The 23,275-nt window shown below is 41.8% G+C and overlaps 1 protein-coding gene across 1 annotated transcript in view; it reads right to left on the bottom strand.

Annotated features, from left to right (window-relative positions):
• ITPR2 (inositol 1,4,5-trisphosphate receptor type 2) overlaps positions 1–23,275 on the bottom strand; it is a 485,801-nt gene that overhangs the window by 48,239 nt on the left and 414,287 nt on the right. Inside the window, exons 52-54 of the mRNA XM_080811707.1 lie at positions 22,011–22,103; positions 11,561–11,691; positions 10,100–10,265 (exon numbers count right to left, since the gene is read on the bottom strand). Coding sequence (XP_080667833.1) covers positions 10,100–10,265; positions 11,561–11,691; positions 22,011–22,103 — 390 coding nt within the window. The remainder of the gene's footprint in view (positions 1–10,099; positions 10,266–11,560; positions 11,692–22,010; positions 22,104–23,275) is intronic.

Here is a 23,275-nt window from a genome sequence, read left to right as displayed (position 1 = left end):
TGTTCTCCCACCCCTCCATCCCCCATCCAATGGATCCCTGGAGATGCACGGTCCTGTTACAGTTGTAAAATTTGCAGATAATTTTAAATATGGCCATGTCAACACTGTCCAATTAAACTGGACCACAAGTCTAAGAAAGAGAAGTAAAAATGATCATGCAATAAAAGGCACACTTGCTAATCGGGACAGGAAAAAAAATGTTATTTTATCCAGGAACTTGGGTAAAAAGAGGAGAAGTAGCAGAGAGAGTCATCTTGAAAACCACTTGTAATCAGTGAAGGGCAAGCCAACGTCCACAATGATCTTTGCTCCTGGGGAGTAAGGGCTCCAGCCTTTTAGACCACTGTGTTCCTGGCATTTTAAGGAGGGGATGGTCTGTTCAATATCCAGGGCAGATTTTCAGCTGCTGGAAGGACACCGAGGAGAGGTTCTGCATAGTAAGATTCCTTTCTCTCAAGGGTTGAAGAGTGGATGAAAGAAAATGAATGGAGATGGAGAAAAACATCTATGGAAAAGTGAATTTGATTGCCAAGTAAAATGGGGTGTTGGGATTCAGTCTGGTTTTGCAGTTCAGATACTGGAGAAGAAACTAGGAAATTGAATTCCAATCCCAGCTATTCTTTCCTAAGCATATTTTTAAAAAAGATTTTATTTATTTGACAGAGATCACAAGTAGGCAGAGAAGCAGGCGGGGGGTGGGGTGGGGAGCAGCCTCCCTGCAGAGAGCCCGATGCGGGGCTCGATCCCAGGACGCTGGGATCATGACCTGAGCTGAAGACAGAGGCCTAACCCACTGAGCCACCCAGGTGCCCCTCCTAAGCATATTTTTTAAAAAGCCATTCAGGAACCAAGAAGACTCTTTAAATAACAAGATACAAAGTACAATAAGTAAAAAGAGAAAAATCTGTCCCTCGTGGAAGGGTCACCTTTTAAATTATATTATTGGCTATTTTAATGGAAAATACCATAAAATTCGCTGGCTGATGGTGACGCCTCCTCTTATTTGACCCATCATCAGCTCAGCATGGCCCAAATAAAATCCATACTCTTCCCCAAAACTGCTCCACCCACAGTCCTCCTCTTCATTCCATGCGACTCTAGTCTTCCAGTTGTTCAAGCCAAAACCCGAGGAGTCACCCTTGGATCCTCTCTTTCTCTCACCCATATCCAATTCATGTTGAAATCCTTTTGGCTCTGCCTTCAGCATATACTAGGAATCTGGTCCCTTCTCCTCACCTCCACAGCTATGTCTCTCATCTGAGCCTTCATCATCTCTCACCTGGACTATTGCGATGGCCTTCCAGGCCTCCCTGTTTCCACTTTCACTCCCTGTGGCCTATACTCAACACAGCGGCCACTGAGAAACTTCAAAACCCGAAGCAGGATGGTGTCTCTCCTCTGTTCCAAACCCTGCAGTGGTTCTCAACCAACTCAGGGTAAGGGTCAAAGGCCTTACGATGGCCTCTGCGTAGGGTTGCCAGATAAAATACAGGTGCTCAGGTAATGCCAAGTTAAGTTTGAAGTTCAGATGAATAATGACCAATTGTTGAGTCTAAGTAGGTCCCGTGTAATATCTGTTTGCTAAAATAGAAGTGAGTCGGCCCTATAGCCTCTCTGACCTTGTCTCTTACTCTCCTCTCCCTTGCCAACTCCCCTACTGGCCTCCTTGCTCCTTGCATGCAGACTCCTGCTTCAGCGCCTTGGGACTGGTCACTTCTTCTGCCTTGGGACTGGTGCTTCTTCTGCCCACCGTGCTCTTCTCTCTGGTGTCTCTCTGACTGACTTATTCACCTTCAAGCTTTTGCTCAAATCTCACCTCCCTGTGGCTTAACTTGACCACCCTATTTAGTCCTACAACCTGCCCCTCCCTTTTGCCAGCAGCCTCAATCACTCTTTCTCTTTTATGCTCTTTTTCCTAGAGTGCTTATCACCTCCTAACAGAATGAACATAGCCGTATCATCGTTCCATTAAACTGGACTACGGGTCTAAGGTAAAAAAGTAAACATGACGGTGTGAGGAGAAGCCTGCCTGCTAATCAGTATAGAAGAAAGGGACGCCATTTTATCCAGGAGCTTAGAGAAGAACTTTCTGTGTTTATTATTTATTGTGTGTCCAGGAGCAGATACATTTGTCTCTTTTTTCCACCACTGGTCCTAATAGCTAACATGGGTGTCCGGCTCACAGTCAGCCCTGAATACAGTATTTATGGAATGAATTAAGAATATTTCACCAATAAAATGTTATTCCACTTGGGTGACTATAATCAAAAACAGATTAATAACAAATCTTGGTGATGCTGTGGACGGACTGGAGCCCTCATACCCTGCCAGTGGAAATGTAAAAGAGGGCAGCTACTTTAGAAAACAATTTTGGCAGCTCCTCAAGAGGTTAAACTATTTAAAAAGAGGGAGAGAGAGAATGTTAAAGTAGATATTTCCAGAACTCAGTTCAAACAATTACATTCCTATTGCAAGGTACATAGGGCTATAAAATAATGTGACTACTATCAGGTAATCTGTAATATGGTAGAGGAAACAGACAGCTTGCATTATATCCTGAAGTGGTATAAACTGCCAAGGAAACACAGAGGAGGACAATATGAATTGTGACGAGGTACATTTTAAAAGGTTTTAAAGAGGTGTAAAGCTTTAAGTGTCTAGCCTTGAAACAGGATAATGGCAAGTGGAAAAGAGATGAATGGTAATAAAAGCTAGCTAATTTTTATTGAGCACCTATCTGTGCCAACAACAACATAAAGATGTTTAAATGGGCTCTTATAATTACAATAATCCAATCTGACCTTTCAGTATGTGAGGAAAGAGATTCAGAGGAATTCAATAAATTGCACAAATTAACACCTCTTGTTAGTGAAGAAGTCAGTCGGTATTTAAACAAAAACATTTCTAGCTCTAAAGCCATGTCCTTTGGCCTTCTGGGCAAAGGAAATGGCAGGGCAAAGCTACAGATGAAAGTGGATGACCTGTCTGGGGGGAGGTGGGGGGGGCGTCAATTCCTCCAAAGGGAACACTTGGAAATGAAGATGTCATGGTACATTTGGCACAAATTATGAAGAGTTTTATTTAATTTTATTTTTATTTTTAACTGTGAAGAGCTTTAAATGCAAAGCTATGGAGACTGCACTTTATCTTGAATGCCTCTGAGTGGAGACTAGCCCATTCAGAGCGGTGCTTCAGGTAACTTCTTGGGGTTGGATTTAGAAGAAGACTGGGAGTAGAGGCTGAGAGAGCGGAGACCAGGGGACTAGAGCAGTGGGGGGTGTAAAGGCAGGGAACTGGTTGTCCTTCATCTCCACTGGTTCTTGCTCTCTAAGTTTTGTTGGCCATTCCCATGGTTTCAACCATCATTGTGCTGGTGAGGCAGTCCCAGCACTGACCTTTCTTCTCAACTTCAGTTTCTATTTCTAGCTGTCTTCTGGGTAAATCCCCCTGGCTCACTTATGAGCATGTCAAACTCAGCTCACCAAAAATTTGTTTCTTTAGTTCTTCTTCACCTCTGTTAAGGAAGTCCTTGTCAACCAGGGAACCTGAAGTCATCCTTGAATTCATACTCTGACAATCTACTCTGTGCACATTTCTTAGAGCGACTCGGACTTTCTCACCATTCTCTAAACTCTGAATGGATTGGAAAATTCTGTTTCTCTACCTCCTCTCTTTTCTGCCTTACAGGTACTCCTTCCTCAAGACCCAGCTCAACAACCACTGACTTGCACAGACAAACAGTTGGTGGATCCTCCCTGTGCCCATAACACTTTGCTATGAAAATTTATCTATTTCTATCGTAGCCTCTACACTTCACTGTCTGATCTATTTTTGTATTAGCACCTGCCATACTATCGGGAAAACAGTAGGCATTCAACTAACATTGACAGAATAATTGAAAAAAAATGAATAAGAGGGAGGGAGAGATTGAAGAGAAGTTTTTGGATGAAAATTTAAGAGGGCTTGATGTCCAATTAGAGGGACAGATTAAGGAGGAATCAAGAATGACCCTAAAGTTCCTGACCTGAATGATTGAATTTATGGTAGTATCAGTACAGCAAGGGAAAACAAAAAAGAAGGAAGAGACTTTGGAGGGAAGATACATTTGATTGGGGAAGTGCTGAATTTATGATGCCTATAGAACAACCAGTGTTGGGCTATTAGATCTGAAGCTAAAAATCTGTCTTAAACAGAGATGTCAAGGTATAAATATACTAATTCAAGGATAAGTGACATAAAATAAACAATGAAAGCCAGGGTATTGGAGGAGATGATAAGATAGAAAGAAAGGAAGAATAAGAGGAACTCTGTGTGTTCATCACAAAAGTTTCAGAAAAAATAAGCCTGTACCTATGTTGTGTTTCCCACACAGTCTGACTAAGGTGAGGGCACACACCCACCCACCACCCAGGTATCCCCATACCTTTTCTCAGTTCTGTTTTTCTGCATAGCTCTTAGCAACACACATTGCATGTGTGCTGAAAAATGAGCTCCATGATGGCAGTAAATTTTGTCCTTTTTTGTTCACTGCAGTAGAACAAAACTTAGTAGAACTAAGTGCCAGCAGAATAGTTCTACTGGCACTTAGTAGATACTCAGTAAGTAACTGTTGAGCAAATTAATGTATAAATGGCCTTAAGATACAATTACAGATAAAGAACTAATATACTAAGAGAAGAACACATTGCCTCTCTCTGACATATAGTCTTTATCTGCTATTAAATCACCTAGAAAGATCTTTCATTCGAGGCACCTGACTACCATCAATCCTTTCTCCATTTTGGTATTTTGTCACACTGGTGTGTCAACATCTCCTTCTGGTTGGATCTTCAGCCTCTGGTAAGTCAAAATTAATAATTAATATGGATACCGGTGCCAATTTGTTCCTCTGCTTACTGCTTCAGCTCTGTCATCTGCTAATCATCACCCTATCATGATCGCCTTCTGGATCACTAGCAATTGTTTTCTGAGTCATAACTCTGAAACACCTGGTCATTGCCTTCAAGGCTAGGAACATCCCATCTGCTCTCATTGCCTGTCACAGAATCTACCTCCCCCTCCGCTGCTACTATGGGTGTCACTTGGTACGTGTGCTACTGGAGCCAATTCTCTCCTACTGTGGAGATTCTCTCCTCTGTTGTTTGGTAAGATGCCCCTCTTTGGATCACAGCTTAACACCCAGTTCTTACAAGAACCGTTTATCAATTGATCACGACTCTTCCATAGCCTACTAGTACAACCCCCAACTATCCCAACTGTCTAAATCATTCTTGTAATTAAGATCTTTTAACGTATATGGTATGTATTAGATCTTATACGTGGTAAGCAATTCCAGGAACACGTGCATATCTAGATACACATTATGATAATGCTCCTCACATATTTCTGCTAAAGGTCCTTTGAGGGCAGAGAGTAGAGAAACTTTATGTTGCTGGGGTCACAGGGGTTAGCAGTTATAAGTACCTGGGAATACTTTTCAGTTTTTTTTTTTTTAAATCCTGTTTTATTTTAGATGTTCACATTAAATTTGTTTTACTTTTAAAAAACTTTATTTTACTTTGTAGCATACTATTTGTTCTAATGTAAAAAAATACTATTAAAATTAACTCTGAGATTAAATTACCTAAATGTCCTCTCAAATTTTTGAATAAATGTGAAGCTTCTGGAAAAGAGACCATGTTGATCTAATATCTCCTCCTTAAGCCTCCTGATTTATCACCCTATATCTCTGTGATAATGTGTATGCTACCGAAACAATACCCTGAATGTAACAAAATTTAAAATAACTTGGAATTGGTACACCTAGTTTTCTTGTCTGTAGTATATATCAATCTAGTACTTAACCACTTTATCTTCCTTTTGTTAGGTTATAAGGTACATAAATATAGAGACAATGTTAATGTAGCCTGATTTATTGAATGGTCATTCACTAAGCAAATATTTATGAATAGTCCTCGATACATACTATGGAAGCATAAAAATAAATACGACATGGATCTCTTAAAGAAGGGAAATTAATGCGCATTGAGGGCTTACTCAGCTAAGAATTGAGCTAGGAATTTTGAGACACATGATCTCAATTATACTCACTCAAACCGCAGAAGATGGCATTATATTCCCCATTTTTCAGATGAGGGAACAATAGTTCAAGGTGAAAAGGAAACTTGGCCAAGATCACATATCCAGGATATGGAACCAGTGTGTTTACTTAACCATAAAGTCCATGCCCTTTCTACGATGTGATGGTGTATACCATCTGACAGAGGTAAGACAACAAAAAATAAGTATGGTACCATACTGCTAAGTATGATGTCAGCAGTTTAGAAGCTGTGACATGTTTGCTGCTGGTAACTGGAATCTGAGAAGGCTTCACGGAGTAATGGCATTAGAGCTGGCCTTAGAGAGAGGGTTGGAGTTCAATAGCTTAGGAATTTGGGCATTCCAAATGGAAACACCATAACTGAGAACACGTGGAGAGTCTCTAAGTTGAAGATGAGTCATGCAGTTGGGCTGGAAGTTGATCTATAAACAGGGGAACACTGGGTGAAAAGGTGGGCAAAAAGGGAGCTTGACTATGGAGTACCTTATGTGCCAGGAAATTTGGAATTTTAGAGTTACAGACTGTGCAATGCTACTGATAGACTTTTGAGTAAGGAAATGATGAATTCAAACTGGAAAAATTAGTTTGGCAGCATTGAGCAGAACATTTTGGGGTGTGAGCCAAGGTGAGCCTGAAAAACCAAGGTGTGGCTGTGGGATATGTGGAACAAAGTGAGTGAGATTGGGAACACAGATTCATTAGCAGATGGTAACTAGTGCACCTGGAATTAGAAAAAGAAGTTGCTAAAAATGATGGAGAAGCTCCCAGCCCAGAAAACTGAAGGCCCAGTGGGATATCATCGACGGCAATATGGAGGTCAGAATAAATTGCAAGGTCAGAGGAGGAAGATAGAAGATGCACTGGTTTTTAGACATGGTAGATTTGGCTGCCAAAAGTTATGCCTGTATAGGTGTCAGTCAACAACTGAAAACAAAGGACAAAAGCCTGGAGAGAGACTGGACCTGTGGTTGCACATTTGGCAATAATAAAATCCGAACCACTTATCCAGTGGTTGGAAGAAGCCTTGTGATAGAATGAGAGAATGAGCAAACCAAGGCAGAAGGAAAGGTCAGCAGAAAACTAATGGGGGGAGCTGAGAAAAACATTCAGTGTGGTGATGAGGGTTTCTGTGATGTTTTAAGGCATTTACAGGTTATAGGGTTTTTTTGTTTTTGTTTTTGTTTTTGTTTTTGTTTTTTTTGTAACTAGGAAAAGCCAAGGAGAATTTTGACAGCAAAGGAAAAGCCTAGAGGAGCAGGAATGGTACCTAAGTGATGGGCTTGCTTTGCTGTTCCTCCTTCTTGTTAGACTACGGGAGGCAGGATCACAGCCTCAAACGAGGTTCACATCTAACTGATACATTTTCCCAAAGAACCCTTTCTTCCAGGGTTGTGCACTGACATAATAGTCACTATGATCATGAAGTGAAGGACTTAGAGGAAGCACTGTAAAAGCAAGACCATGAGGCACACAGAAAGATCTTCAAGGGCAGCACCTCTTTTCCTCCACAGAACTCACTCTTCCATCCAAAGCCTTTCTTCCTCAAATCCCCAAATTATTGTGTGATATCTTCCTTGGCTCCATCTCAATCTTGCTTCCCTCCATCTAGTCTACACCTATAAATAAAGACTCTTTTTGTCTGCCTCATTTCCTTCCAGTAAGTCTCCCCCAGTGTTGTGCAACTTATCCTCACAGAAAGGATTCCATCTTTATCCCGAATCACCTGAATGAGAAATCCAAAGGCTCTATTTGGCATAATGTGTTACTGGCCTTCCCTGCTTTGAAATAGTTGATAACCAATCACCCTCTTCCCAAGGCTGTGTCCTCCCCTCATCTCCACGTGACACACATTCTTGGTTCTCCTAACACCACGCTGACTGAAGATCTGTTTTGCGTGTGTATGTGCGCGCGCGCGCGTGGGTGACCCTCATTCTCTCAACACTGATATTTCCCACTCTAAACCCCATCATCTTCTCATGCCCCTCTGATGTCTTTCCCCATGCTCTGGCTTTTGCTACCACACACAGACGGAGGATTCTCCAGTTACTCTCTCTAGTGTAGACTCATTCTCTGGGGCTCAGACCTCTGTACTGGGTGTGGCCCACTGGGATGTTGAGTACACACTGCAAGTTCAGTATTTCCAAAGTCAAGCTCAGCAGATTCCTCTCCAAATTTTTTCTTCTTCTTTTCTTCTCAAACTCAACTGTTGGTACTACCACCCACCCCTACACACTACTACCTTTCATATTCATTCCTAACCTATTCCTTCCTCCCACTGAGATTTTTTAAAACTCTGTCTCTAAATATTTCACGACCCTGTCCACTACCCTTAATACTGCCACCCTAACTTTCCCACAGCAAAGTTTCATTACCTTTCACTTGGACTATATCCCCTGACAAACTACCTGCGCCATTGCTCTAAAACAAAAATTAGATCCTGTACTCCTCTACTTAAATTCTTTAATGGTTCAGCATCCTCTGTAAGTCTACAGGACGAAGTCCAAGTTATTTTAACATAAAAGGCCATGTCCTGGTGACCCTCTTCTCGGGGCACAGACTGCACTGAAATTCATGTTCCAGCAACACTGAGCTCCTTGTAGGAACTGAGGACTCCCATTGTGCTGTTCTTCTCTTCATGCCTGTTCTTAGGATGGTCACTCTGCTTCTACCCACTTTATTTTATTTTATTTTAAAATTTGATTTATTTATGTGAGAGAGAGAGAGCATGAGCAGGGGGAAGGGCAGAGGGAGAAGCAGACTCCCCAATGAGTGGGGAGCCCGAAGTAGGGCTTGATCCCAAGACCCCAAGATCATGACCTGAGTCAAAGGCAGATGCTTAACCCACTGAGCCACCCAGGCACCCTGCTTCCACCCAATATAATATAACTAGATACCTTCCATCTTTACCATCAATTCAGTGACCATCTCTCCTAAAAGCCTTTCCTGACTGTCCCCACTACAACCTGAAGGGGTATAACAGCCTATGAACTTCTCTATCATGCCTCTTAACACACTAGATAGCAATGACACTTACTGTGTTTGTATTCCACAATAGATTGTGAACACCCTGAAAAAGGGCATGTCCAACTCATGTTTGTTTCACTGGAATACAGTTCGATGTTACAGGTTAGTACCTGGTACACATCTGAGTGTTGGTGTAATGTTGGAACAGTTTGGGAGACCCATTAGGAGAATGAGACAGTTGACAAAAGGGGAATCAAGAGAGAATGGGATTTATTTAAGTCCAATTTGAGTTACATAGAATAATGTTATAGTGAAGCCCTTATGCTTGTTATGTGACTTTAAACAAAAGGTGCTTCAGCTCAATGTGGTGAAAGAGATGGTGAGAATAACCTGGACTTGGTGATTATTCAAAGAGAGGGAAGAACTCCAGGATGCTAGGTTGGCTGCAGAGACTACTGAAGAATATTGAGACGAGGGTAGAGCAAAAGGGAATGATGAGGACAAGTGGAGAGCTGGGTGAGTCTGAGAGCTAACAATGGGGAAAGAGAAGGAGAACGTGGGCTGTGTGTGTGTGTTGTGAGAGAGAGAGAGAGAGAGTGAGGGAGAGAGAGGGAGAGGGAGAGGGATGAAAAACTGAGAGACGGTACAGTGAATAGAAGTTCAAGCTGCTAGAAACATCATCTGTGGATTCATAATCCAACAAAAGAAAATAAAAATCATCCTGTCATTTAATCAATATGTTATTGTGATTAAAAATCTGTTTGCCCGTTGGTATAACCTTTTGAAATTTTGCAACACATTCTACAGTCAGAGAATCATACAAATCGCAGAAATGATGGCAAGATAACTTTCAGATATCATTCTTCTATTTCTGGAAGCAGAGAACCCTAGTCTGCTGCTTGGTTACATAATTTTTGTCCAGCTTTCATTTTGAAATTGTTTTTCCCAAAGCATGACAAATAAAAATCACTCTAGCCTCTCCTTCTTCCTGGACAGTTTCTTCACCCATTATTTTAGTACCTTGAGACCACTTACCACAGATGAAGCAGGTTGTCTTTAGAATCTCTTCTTTTTTCTGTTTTTCACTTCTGAGATCAGCAAAAGTATCAATGATAACACCAAAAATCAAGTTGAGGACAATAATGATGACAATGAAATAGAAAAGAAGGTCGTACACCACTCGGGCAGCAAACAAGGGCTCCTGAAATAAAAATTTTAAAGAACATATATGTATACATATTTTCAAGGTACGCTGATTTTGCACATGGTCTAGGAGAGAATACATTCAGTTTCTGCTTACTGAAAGAACATAATAGTGCCCCGAGCTGGAAAAAATAAGACCCACTTTCTGTCTTCATTTTCTTTCCTTTAAGTGTTGTGAGATACACTTCACGTCTGTTCCCAGAGCACCTTCCCTTCTCCAGGACTTATACCCCTCCCACCAATGGGGGAACATACGTTTTATTAAAAACCACTGTACTGGGGCACCTGGGTGGCTCAGTCAGTTAAGCGTCTGCCTTCGGCTTAGGTCATGATCCCAGGGTCCTGGGATCGAGCCCCACATTGGGCTCCCTGCTCAGCGGGAACATGCCTCTCCTCCTGCTCATTCTCTCTCTCTCTCACTCTCTCTCTCAAATAAATAAATTAAAAAAACAAAACAAAACAAAACAAAACACTGTACTATATCATTCTGCTTAATGCATTTTGGCACATCGGGACCCTATCCCAGAAGCCGCACAAACGGTAGACAAGTAGAAATTCGCAAGGTCAGCCGTTTAGAGCTGAGAAGAACCTAATGCTTCGTCCATTTCTAGAGTAGATTTTGTTCTTGGCCTTACAGGGTCAAGTACAGACAGCTCTAGCTTACTTCCACCTGATGGGCAGTATTAAAACACACATCAGAGACGCTGCAATCCAGCCGTTTCATAGACAAGGAACCCTTAGATGACTGACAATAAGCCACAGCTGGCCTGTCGCAGGACTTGGATTTTTCAAGCCTTCTGCCTGGAATTTGAGCTTTTGCAGTGAATGAGAAATTTTTTAGCCTTGCCATTTTAATATATGAAATTATGTTAGAATTTGTTCAAATTTTGTATTCATCAAGGATAAAGAATGGCCGCTATTACCATTCAGAGGCAAAGAGTAAATCTTCACTCCTGAGAAGCCTGAGACACAAGAGGCAGCCTACTTCCTGTTATTTATGCCACAATTAACTCCTCTACCAAGTTGGTAGTCATGATCTCATAGCTGTAACACGATACACAGTTCAAACTTGGAAACTTTTCGTAACCCTACTAACAGACATTGATCTTTTAGGACATGAGCTATTTCTGTGTAGTTCTAGTATACGATTAATTGGTTTTTAATGGCCACCATTATACGTTTAAAGCAAATCACACAGAGGTATAGCAAACAAAATTGTGCTGTAGACATTGTTAAGAAAATTTTAAGAATGCTTATGTTCTTCTTGAAAAAATATTTTTTTCTCCAGCTTACATCTTTCGATGGCCTCCTGAGAACGTCTCCCACACCGCCGCCATTCCGAAGGCCCTGGTTCAGGACGGTGACGATACACATGAGGAGAGTGTCACATGTCCTTTCAATTCCATCCTCATATTCTTCATCAGCTGTAAAAACATACAAGTTAAACCAGGCAGAAAACTCCTGTTTTAAATATGCTCCTGTCTACTTCCAAAGAGCCATTCCTTTATAACTGTGTCATGACACAATTTTTTGAAGCACATAACACCATATTCGACTTGTAGTAGCCCATGACTGACACAGGCTGAGAAGCCCACACACTACTATTCTGAAATAATTGTTTTCTTCCAAGAGTGAAAAATGGCAGAATGGAAAGGACAACATATAAGAAAGCTCGTCTGCCCTGTGCATTGTTGTAGCACAGGGAGATTGTGGTAAGACCTCAGGAAGACAGTCCACTCACCCAGGAAGCAAAGATACTGCAAGAAAAAGAGCATGCGCAAGGAAGCCAGATGGGCGTGGCTCCAAATTCTACTCTGTCCCATAACTGAAACTTGGGCAGTCACTTGACCTCACTATACTCATCTGTAAAATGGGGAGTTATAATTAAGGATGAAACCCTTCAGAAGATTATATTTAGGATATGTGAAACATTGCACAGAGATTAGCATAGACATGGTAGGTGCTTAAAAATTTACGGTACATATTATCTCATTTAGTTAAGCATCTAAGCTCTTTTAATGATGAGCATTGAGCGATGACAAGAAGAACAATATATTCATGTGAACAGTTTATTTTATGTGAATGTACTTATGTGAAAATATTTAGAGTGAAACAAGGAGACAGAAAAGATGTAATGTGACAAAAAAATTCCTGCCCTTATTTGGTTTATAGGTAAACTTGGTAATATTTTCCCAGTCATCTAAAATAGTGAAAAGTTCATATTATATTAGAATCGGGATTTCTAGGGCACCTGGGTGGCTCAGCTGGTTAAGTGTCCAACTCTTGGTTTCAGCTCAGGCCATGATCTCAGGGTCATGAGATGGAGCCCCACATCAGACTCTGCATTCAGTGTGGAGTCTGCTGAGATGTTCCCCACCCCCCACTCCCTTGATCTCTGCTCCTCCCCCACTTTGCAAACACCTTCTCTCTCTAAAATAAATAAATAAATAAATAAAATCTTAAAAAAAAAAAAAAAAGAATCAGGATTTCCTAAAATTGGTAAGTGACCAGAAATGTGTTTTTCTTGTTACAAGGTCAGAGAGCCATAGTGGTGTCGAATTTTGGAATTGTGTAACCACGGGTGCAAATATGAAAACAACCAAAGGGGGGGAAAAAAAGAAAAGAAACAGTCTAATTTTGTCTACATGATCCACGACCAACTGCCTGTTTGGTACTTTGTTACAAAAAGGCTGATTTTCCTCTTGTGAACTGACTTTATTTTAACTTCACATGGATGGGAGGATCCTGATATTTTCACTTTATTCAGAGCGGTTTCTTTTTAAAACATAAATATATACCTCAAGAGGAGGGCGGAAGTCAGAGATGGGCAAGCATGAAGTTGTAGCATCAAAGCTAGCAGCTGAGGCTGTGCAGACACTTACCTTAGAGGTGAGCCTCAAGGCACATTCTGATTTAGATAGTAGAGGAAATAAAGGTGCCTTTGGAGGAGGGACAAACGGGGAAGAGGCGAGGTTTGTGGGGGCAGCAGAGCAGAGGAGACAAGGCAGGCAGAGAAAGCTCACTCTGCAACGTGCTAGTTAGGCTCCCGACACCCGAAGGTGCTTTCTAACACAGTGGCTAGGAAGAACATGAAGAAAGCTGGTTAGAAATGCCTAGGGCCGCCTGGGTGGCTCAGTCAGTTGAGCAGCAGCCTTCACCTTAGGTCATGATCCCAGGGTTCTGGGATTGAGCCCCACGTTGGGCTCCCTGCTCAGTGGCGAGCCTGCCTTTCCCTCTCCCTCTCCCTGTGCCTGCTGCTCTGCCTACTTGTGCTCTCTCTCTATATCAAATATAAATAAAATCTTCAAAAAAAAAAAAGAAATACATAAGAGAATTAAAGGCATTCTTACAGAGAAATATGGTTTTTGGTAATGAGGTCATAGGGAATAGGTCTTTATGCTACTTAGCCATGGTTAGACGTTCAGTCAAAGCAATCTCATATCTAGTGGCAGGATCTGCGTTCATATATTCAATCAGCAACTACCTGGTCACGTCACCTAAATGTTTACTAAAGACTTAATTATGGGCCAGGTTAGTCAGCACATAGAAGCCACACAAAAGTCCTCCATCTTGCCCAAGAATTTAAAAATGAGGTTGCTCATTTGTTAACAGGTGAGCTAGTAAAATCCACACACAATTCATGTGATTAGTCATTGAGAAGTAAAACAGATGGGCTGTGAATATATAAAGGAGAGTATAGACTTTCCGTGTGGCACATACACGGGGGAGAAAATGCCCAGGTCAGGTCAGTAACAGCAACCAACCAGTCAGTGCACTCTTTAAGAATCGGGGTGTCGGCCATGCTTGTTTTCTACAGGAGCCTCCATGAGTTTGGTGAATAAGGCTCTATTGTCCAGAGATGGATTTACTTGCAATACATTAAGCCAAGTTCCCAGGCCTGCAGCCTAAAAGCCAGGCCCTGAGTCATAATAAATTCACCTAAGCAAATGCCACCTTGTGGAGACCTACCTACATAACCAGCTGGCCTTCCCCATGCCTAACCTGACTCATTGCACTGTCTCCACAGACCCAGGACAAGGTGCTACATATACAGGTGGAAAGAGGGAAGTGTGGCAGCCCCTCAGAGATTTACGGTTTCCTAGGAAAGGTCGGTCAGCTGACAAACAAAGGCAATGCCCTATCCCAGGATACTGTGCACCCAGGACAGTGTGTGTCTTGTGGATGCGGGGATGTCAGGAACAGGATCTTGAAGGAGGTGGCGCCTGAGGTGAATATGGAAAGAGACGCATGCCTGGCCAGTAATATCAGCAAAGTAAGACATTCTAGGCAGAGAAAAGAGGATGAGCGAAGGTAAACAGGCATGAACACATACGGGGTGTTTGAGGAACTGCAGATGCATTAGAATGACTGGGCCTTTGGTGCCTGCAGACAAGTGTGAGAAGAGAAACAGGGAAGGAGCTGTTTATTATGGAGAGACTCATAGTCCCAGCTAAAGAGCTTGACTTTATCCTGAAAGTCAAGGGGAATCGCTGGAGAACTTCAAACAGGAGCAGGGTGGTTTGTCATCTAGCTAATGAAACAGTATGAGATAAAACACTTACTTAAATACCAAGACAAATTAACATGTGATTATAGCCACAGAAGTGGGGCAAAGAGATCAGAATAGAGAGAGAACAATTAATACTAGGGATAATGTGTGGGGAGTACCTCTAATGTAGACTCTGACTTTTGTCTTGAATAGTCAATGGATTAAAACATCAGTAGAGAGGCATTGTCATGGTATGGCCAGCGAGCATGGGAGGTGGGAAGTTCTATTCTTATATGATGAACATCGAATAAGCCAGCATGTAAAAGAATGGAAAATAAAGCTGGGGAGATAAACTGGGAGATCTGTGCGAGTCTGGGTTTTATTTGGCAGACAATGGAGCATCATGAAAATCTCGAGTTGGGGGTAGGAGAGGAAATATTCAAAGCAGTGATTTCTGATGAGTAATCTGGGGGTGATACAGTAGGTGAATTGAAGAGGAGAGAATGACTGGAGGTACAAAGACCACTTAGGAGGCATAATGTGTGATGAGCCTCAACCAGGGTGATGGCCATGAGAATGGAAAGGATGGATGAGCAGGAGCCGGCAGGACCCTAGGCCTGAGGGAGAAGACCATGTTATACATCCTGCTGGAGCTTCCGGCCAGAGCTGACTCGGGAATGGGGGGGGGGGTCCCATGAGGCCACAGAAATGGGCAACTGAGGAGGAGGAGCTGGGTGCAAGGTGCTGTGATGAAGACAAGGAAAGAATTCCAGATGCTTGGAGGACGAGAAGGTGAGAAAACATTTTTAAAGCTAGAGAGCACAAGAGAGCTAGGAGAGTACTATGATCCAGAATTCAGGAAGAAAATAATGTAAAAATGGAGAAGATACCAAAAAAGGTAACCATTATGGGAAGAGTCAAAAGCAATGAGAACCAAGAAAAGGTGTCTGGAGTGAACATTCAGGTCATCAGGAAACAACAGGAATATGGCAAATAGTGAAACAGAAGACGGTTGGTGCAGAAATGAAAGGAGAGAGTTCAGGCCACTTGTTATATCTGAAACTCTGGTCCTGAAAAGGAGGAGACCAATTTGTGTGGGTGGGTAACAAGAGTGCAGAAGGTGGTTCAAACTGAGGAAGCAAGGAGTTTTCAGGTACAAGAACAAATAATGGGCTAGTGAACAGTGGCAAGGCAGTAACGATGGAATCAGGTGGTTTTATTTATTTTTTATTTTTTTAAAGATTTTTTTAAAAATTTATTTATTTGACAGACAGAGATCACAAGTAGGCAGAAAGGCAGGCAGAGAGAGAGAGAGAGTGAGAGGAGGAAGCAGGCTCCCTGCTGAGCAGAGAGCCCAATGCGGGACTTGATCCCAGGACCCTGGGATCATGACCTGAGCCGAAGGCAAAGGCTTTAACACACTGAGCCACCCAGGTGCCCTGAGATTAGATGGTTTTAAAAGGGGTGAGCGGGGTGTGCCTGGGTGGGTTTGAGCATTAAGACTCTTGGTTTCCGCTCAGGTCACGATTTCAGGGTTGTGAGAGCTGAGCCCTGCCCACCAGGCTCTACGCCCAGCAGAGTCTGCTTGAGATTTTCTCTCTCTCTAAATAAATCTTAAAAAAAAAAAAAAAAAAAGAAGTGAGAGTGCATGCTTGCGTACAGGCGAAAGGAAAGAATTAGTGGAAATAGATGTGCAATGTGGATGCATTTTAAAAACTAAATATAATACATGTAACAACTTAGAACATCGTTTGGCACATAAGGGTAACAAATCTAGGGGTCATAATTATCATTATTACTGAGAGATGACTATAAAATCTTATGGAAAATTAAAGTTCTAACATAGCCACCTTCATACTTGAACAAGAGGAGACTAAATTATCCTCATTTTCAATTGAGTATTAGTAAAATAAAGTACCTTTTTTAATTCATTACAGAAATTAAAGTGTTTTATATAAAGAAAGGGATAAAATATATTCTGTTGGCTCTGATCTGAGGTGTTGGCCTATACGTTTTTTCGAGTATTGGACATGCTTGAATAAGAGTATTTAATAATGCTATTTTTCTGCTTTAATAATTAAAGTACCCATTTTTTTTATGATTTCTTAGAAACAACAGATGGCCCCTGAGATACAGCTGAAAGTCTGAGTGCAATTGAAAAACCTCTTGTTTGTTAGTTTTAAACTTTAATTCTAATCGATTCATTATGGAAATTCTTTTTTTTTTTTTAAATGTTAACTAGAAAGAGAAATTTAAAATGCTGGGCACCCTGTGGGAAGCCAAAACATAGAGCGGCACCAAGGCTGATCAGTTTCAGCTACTCATCAGTCTTTTTTATTAAAGTAAAATACCAAAACATATTAAATCTGAATTGCTCATACATGTGAGAAATCTATGCGCTTCCTCCCTCTTCTGTACAAATGACCTCTACTTCGAAAATAATCATAATGATATTTTGTAAATTGCCTTAAAACAGGCCTCACTTTTGTAGAAAGTCTGTTTTGAATTTTTTTTTTTTTTTTTTTTGGTTTTCCTTTGCTAAGTGATTATATTTGTCTAAGAAGTCAGGTAGGTCTGCAGCAAATAAAATAAAAGTCCTTTTTATTTTTTTTCTCCGCCACAGTTGGTTGCCCGTTACCGTGCGAATGCGGGGCTGCCGGGACAGTGACCCTATCAGCATCCACTAGAGCTTCCTCGGGGACCAGCTGCTGGGCTTCCCAATCACCACGAGGCTTGTTATTCTGCTCCTGTGTATGGGTCTGGGCCTTTTGTAATGCAGACCTGCTGTCCACAAGGTAACAAACCAAGGGCCGTGACAAATGCACGCTAGGGTTTGCAAATTAAAATTTAATTCTGGTCTTAGACATGGACAAGTTATTTTTAAACCTAAGTGACCCATGCTGCACAACAAACACCAGGTTCTAGCTTTCCCTCTACCCTTGCGGTTAAATGCTACGTGTGGCTGAGATTTAAAGGTGACAAGGGCTAGAAGATCAAATCTGTGGAATTCTCAGTCAGATGAATTTTACCACTTACTGTAACAAATGCAAAAAAGGGCACAGAGGAAAGAGTAGGTATATTAATAACAGGCATTCCTGTAGTTTCAAAACACTGATTTAGAAATGACCCCAGATGGTGTGAAGGCACTGTCATCAGCTCTGGCTCCCAACAGTGTCCCTGCCACACCTCCAGCACTGACATTCCCCCACTATCCTCTTCTTCCTTCTCTGGGAGCTTTCCTACAAAATCATACCCGCCTTCCCCTACTCCCAGCTCAGATGAAGCCTAAAAACATGGAGACGTTGCTCCAGGGGTAATAAGCCTGGAAGAATTATCCCCATCTGTCCAGAGAGAAAAGGGAAGTTCTGTTCCTTGTGTAATAAATCAGGTGAGAAATGGGTTGTAGAGGCTTTCATGAGAAGCCTTTTATGAATTTGTATTCAGAGTTATAAACCAATATCCGAACAGACTTCATGATGGGCCCTCGTTTCTCAGCATCAACACTATTGACATTATGGACTGGAGAGTTCTTTGTTGAGGGGGGCTGTCCTATGCATTGGAGGGAGCTTAGCAGTCCCCCAGGCCTCTAGTCACTACATGCCAGAAACATTCCTCCCAGAGCTGTGACAACCAAAAATGTCTCCAGGCATGGTCAAATGTCTTGAGGTGGGAGAATGGCAGGGAGGACCAGGGAGGGTGGATCAACACCCATTGAGAAATACATAATTAAGAATATTTATGTCTAAAGAATTGCCTTTAGAGGATAGCATGCATACAGAAAAGTCACCCAAGCATTCTAGTGAAAGGCAACTGACAGGCAGAATTTTAACAATCTAATTTTTGGTTAGGGAAAAAAAAATGTACAGAAATTAATCCTTTAGCTAGAAGACACTAAGACTTAGAAGACTAGAGAACAGGCCTTGGAATCAGAGATCTAGATTATTCTGCTAGCAATGTGATCTTACTTAAAGTTTGTGTCCTTTGGTGTTTTTACCAATAATGTGAGGATAATTAATAGTATCTATCTATCCTTGACATGCCTCAGGGCCCTTACTCATGCTGGTCCCTGTGCCTGGAATGGTGTGACTGCATCCTTCTCATGCTCTAAGTCTCAGTTTAAATAATCCCTCCTCAGAAAGGTCTTTCTGTTTGCTCTGCCTACAGCCAAGCTCTCTTGTGATTATAGATCATAGCACTGCTGGTCGTATTCACCATATTTTATAACTTTTTGTGTCTCCCCCCCCCCTACTATTTTATAAAGTTCCCCAGGGCTATGTTTGTCTACTCAATACTATGTCCTGAACACCCAGCATGGGGGCAGGCCAATAGATCAGGCTGAACAAATATTGCTGGAGGAATGAAGGAAGGAATGAACAAAGGTTTTAGGATAATGTCATCACCATCACCATCACCATCATCAAGGATTTGTGCCAAATTGACCTAATGAATTTCCTGTTTTACAAAAATATGCACTTCATTTTTTTAAAATGTTAAGGTCAAACTGTCAAAATTAGTAATAGCACATAAAACAATGACAGCAGACTGCCTGGCTGATTAGCAATAACGGTTGTATAGAGCCTAAGATTTATAAGATTGCACAGAGCGAGGCTGCCACATCCTGGGATATGCTCACACCACGTATGACTGGGAAGATCTCACTCCAGAAGAAGAGGCTCTGGCAGTGACCTCACTTCGCTTTAATATAAAGGAAATAATTCTAAGGCAATTTTCAGAGATAAAAGAGTAAGGCAGGAACACAGTCACAATATCTTTGGGACAGTGCTATTAGAACATTCCCGCTGAGGAGAAAGTACATTTTTTTTAAGCCCATTATTTTTCACACTCTGTTAAGGAGAAAGAGTGTCCAATTGAAAAGAAGATAACAAGTACTGAAGACAAAAAAACTGAACTTCCAGGTGGCCAAAGGATTCTAAGAGCTATTTAATTTTACCCAGCTACTTAAAATGATAGCTAAGTTTTTGCTGTGGTATTTTTTAAAATCCTAAATAATAACAGGAGAGGAGCATTTGTAGACCTGAATTTGAGATTGTGACAGATTCAGCAAGCTGCTGACAAATGAGCTAGATGCTGTTCCCCAAGACAATATACCAAAATGGATCATTAAAAGGATAGTGTGGGAAGAAGGTGGGATCAAGGGAAGCCGGTATGGGTTCACACTAACCTCAGACTGGGGATGTGACAGACACTGTGTATCTGGGCTTTGGCAAGGAGGCTCTGAGGAGTCTCGTGATTTTTTTTAAAGATGGAGAAGCACAGGCTAACTGATCATTTATTTAAGACAGAGATCTCTGTGGCTGAAGAATTACATGGAACATGACTATGTCTGTCTGAAAGCATATTTCTAGTAACAAGCTAAAGAATTTGTCCTTGGTACTGCCCCGTGCAACATTCCTAGCGGCTTTAATGAAAATTTTCCAGAGCAAAGGTTGATAATTTTTTCTTTCTCATGAGCCAGAGAGGAAATGTTTTGGACTTTGTGGGTGACATAAAGTCTCCATGGCATCTTTTTCCTTAAAGAAAAGACTTTTTCAAAAGGTTACAACTAGTCTTACCCAGAGGGCTATACAAAAACAGGTGGCAAGTCACATTTCCGTGTGGGCCGTTGTTTGCCAATTCCTGTTCTGTAGCTTATCAGCTCGAGGATGACAGTAGAGAGATTAAACATATTGCTTCATAGAATCAGGATCCATGAAGATACCACAAACCCCGTGGCATGTGAGAACAGGAAGGGGCTTGAAACCTAGAGATCGCCTCGTCCAAGAAACCCCTCATCTATTCCTGGGACAAGCCGGGATGGCCTTGGATTCTTACTTGGCAGAAATACATAAAAATAAATGCATCGTTTTATATTTGAAACCCCAAACTCCTAATTACATGACTACGGGACAGGCAATTATGGCTTGACAGCTGAACCAGGGAAGAAAGGCATTTTAGCCGAGTCAGCCACATATGGGTCAAGGGTATGGTGTGATTCCAAATTCCACTATCCAGAATATGATAACTCCACTCAGCTTCTTGCCCTGGAGTGTGACATCAAGAGTCACCACTAGACTGTGTGAGGAAGGCTGTGGAAATTGGAGCTGTTTAAAGTGGAGGATGAATGTAACAGGATTTTAGAAATTGCAGAGCACAGTAAAGCTAAGCAAGCAAGGAATGAGCTGGTTTGTCGTTTGGGAGGCTGCACTGGCTAGCCAGAAGTCTTGGAGGCAGCTGTTCTCAGTTCTTAGAGCTGCTGGGACATGGGGATGGAATGTGCATGTATGTATTTCTCCCTCTAGGTCATAAAGCATGAAAGATTTTGTTTGTAGAAGGCATGATACATTTTTCCTAGTGCAGCAATCCAACATCTCAAGGAAAAAGGCAGCTTGGGAAAGACCGCCCTTTCACTATTATCAGACGAATGTGCTCCCAGATGGAAACGGAGGACTCCAGCCCTACACTGGCCTTATTTACTTTTCCATCCCTCGTCTTCCCCGAGTCCAATTTTGCCCTTCCGAGATGTAACACAGACTAAAGCCACTCCTTTTTAATATATAAAACTCTTGAAATATTTAAAGATATATACTCTCTAAATCATTGCTGCTTCTGGAAAGAGATCACTAATTCCTTCTACAGTTCATTAAATTTCACATACGCCATAGTTTCCAAACCATTGAGAACAATTTAGAGTTTAAAAAATTCTTTTTATGAGCACGGTTCCGTTTGCTCCTTTGGAAACAGAGAAAGTATCATATTCTCTCTGTCTCTCTGTCTGCTCTCTCTCTCTCCCTCCCTCTCTGGGCAAACCATCCGAACGAGGTCCAGGAAATTTGCATAACGTATCTAAAGACAGACAGCTAGAAAGTGGAAAGCCCAGGATTATACCAAGCCTTTTGAGTTCTAAGTCCATGCATTTCCTGATTCTTTGTTAAAGGCTGTATAATTAGAAGGGTCTCCGTGTGGCATGGGTTTGCAATATAGTTACAGTATTTTTAGCAGCAGTCCCACAGAGTAAATCTGATAAATTCTCATGAATAGAGATAACATAAGGAAAGGGGTGGGGATGCAAAATGACAGATACAGGAATCCTTTCTCTAGGCTGAAACTTTTGGGTCCTTTTACCTAAATGCCGTGATTCTATTTCAACCCACCATGAAATTCTTAGAGCAACTCCTTTAGCAGTAATAACAGTTCCCAAAAAAACATAACTGCAAAGTATCAAGTTAGTATTGTTCTGGGGTCCTTTTCACAGACCTGTATTTGAAGCCGGTATTGTGGGTGAGCAGCTGTCCTTTTCACATGTTTCCATCGTTGAAGTTAAAGTCATAGTAGGAACTTCATTACTACCTGAGAACACACAAATTGGAACACACAAATCGGTATAGAGGTAAATATGCAAATGACAAGCAAAGAACATATGTTTATAAAGGCACATAAATCAAAGGCACTACCACTCCAATGTAGCTGTGCTTCTGAAGTCTTCTTTAGTAAGTTGGTTTGGAACTCTGAACAGTTTTGTGTAAGGAAGCAATTTTATAAATAGAGAATAGGTTCACAGGCCAATCCACTATAAGCTTCTTATATCTTTATTAATAATAATGTAGACCTTAACCACCATGTGTAACAATGTTTTGACGGCCAAGTGCATTCATGGATCAGACCTGGGATGCCAGGAACACACTTCCCCCAAAGCAGTTGGTGTTCCCCGAGGTCCAAGCCACTGGTCAGTCCCTATAGCAGGTCGAGACTTGCCTGTCACGGCAGTTCTAACAGTGAAGTTGGGGGTTTGGGGAGCAAGGTTTAAAATGTAAGAATCTTTTGCCAGATCCTACTCAGGATCTTTCTTTTCTTCCTTAGTTCCCAAAGATCCACCTGCTTGCTCATGTACCACCTTCTTCCCTGGCCAGAACGGAACAGAAGATAGTAGCCTTCCTATCTGGGTGAGCAAAACTTAATGAAATATTTGGTTGCTTTTGTTAGTAACAAATAGAAAGTAAAGAGGTTCATACCTCTCAAATCAATGTTGCAAACAGAGTCATCAAGGAAAGTCCATAAGTCGGAGGGACAGGAGTAAGTTCATTTTGATATACAAAGTGGTGAAGAAATATTCACGTGCATATGAGAGCAATACCACACCAAGGTTACCCTGATTCTTTGATGAGATGAGGGCAGACGTGGCAAAAGGGAGAGCTGGAGTTGGGACATGTGATCGGGAGAAGGGCCAGGCAACCAGGATTAGGTTGTCTGCTTCAATAGCCCTGGAGCTGAGAGAGACCGAGCCCACTCAGGGAAGGAAGGCCACACATTTGCCGCCATCACTCTTTGCCCCCTCATTGGGCCAAACTCGGGGGAAAGGGTGGGTACATCATTTGGTGCTGGAGTGGGTTTCTGGTTGTCAGAGAGAGAGAGAAAGCAAGTGATGGGGTTTCTGAGTGTGTCCTGGTGGCCATTCCCTTACTTTATACTTTCTGATCCAAGAGAGGCTCTGATGACGCCTAGCAGAGGCCTTGCAGACCTAA

This window comes from Martes martes, assembly GCF_963455335.1.
Source record: "Martes martes genome assembly, chromosome: 8".
Taxonomy (NCBI): domain Eukaryota; kingdom Metazoa; phylum Chordata; class Mammalia; order Carnivora; family Mustelidae; genus Martes; species Martes martes.
Note: the sequence above shows the minus strand (reverse complement) of the source record. Positions and strands in the feature narration are given on the sequence as shown.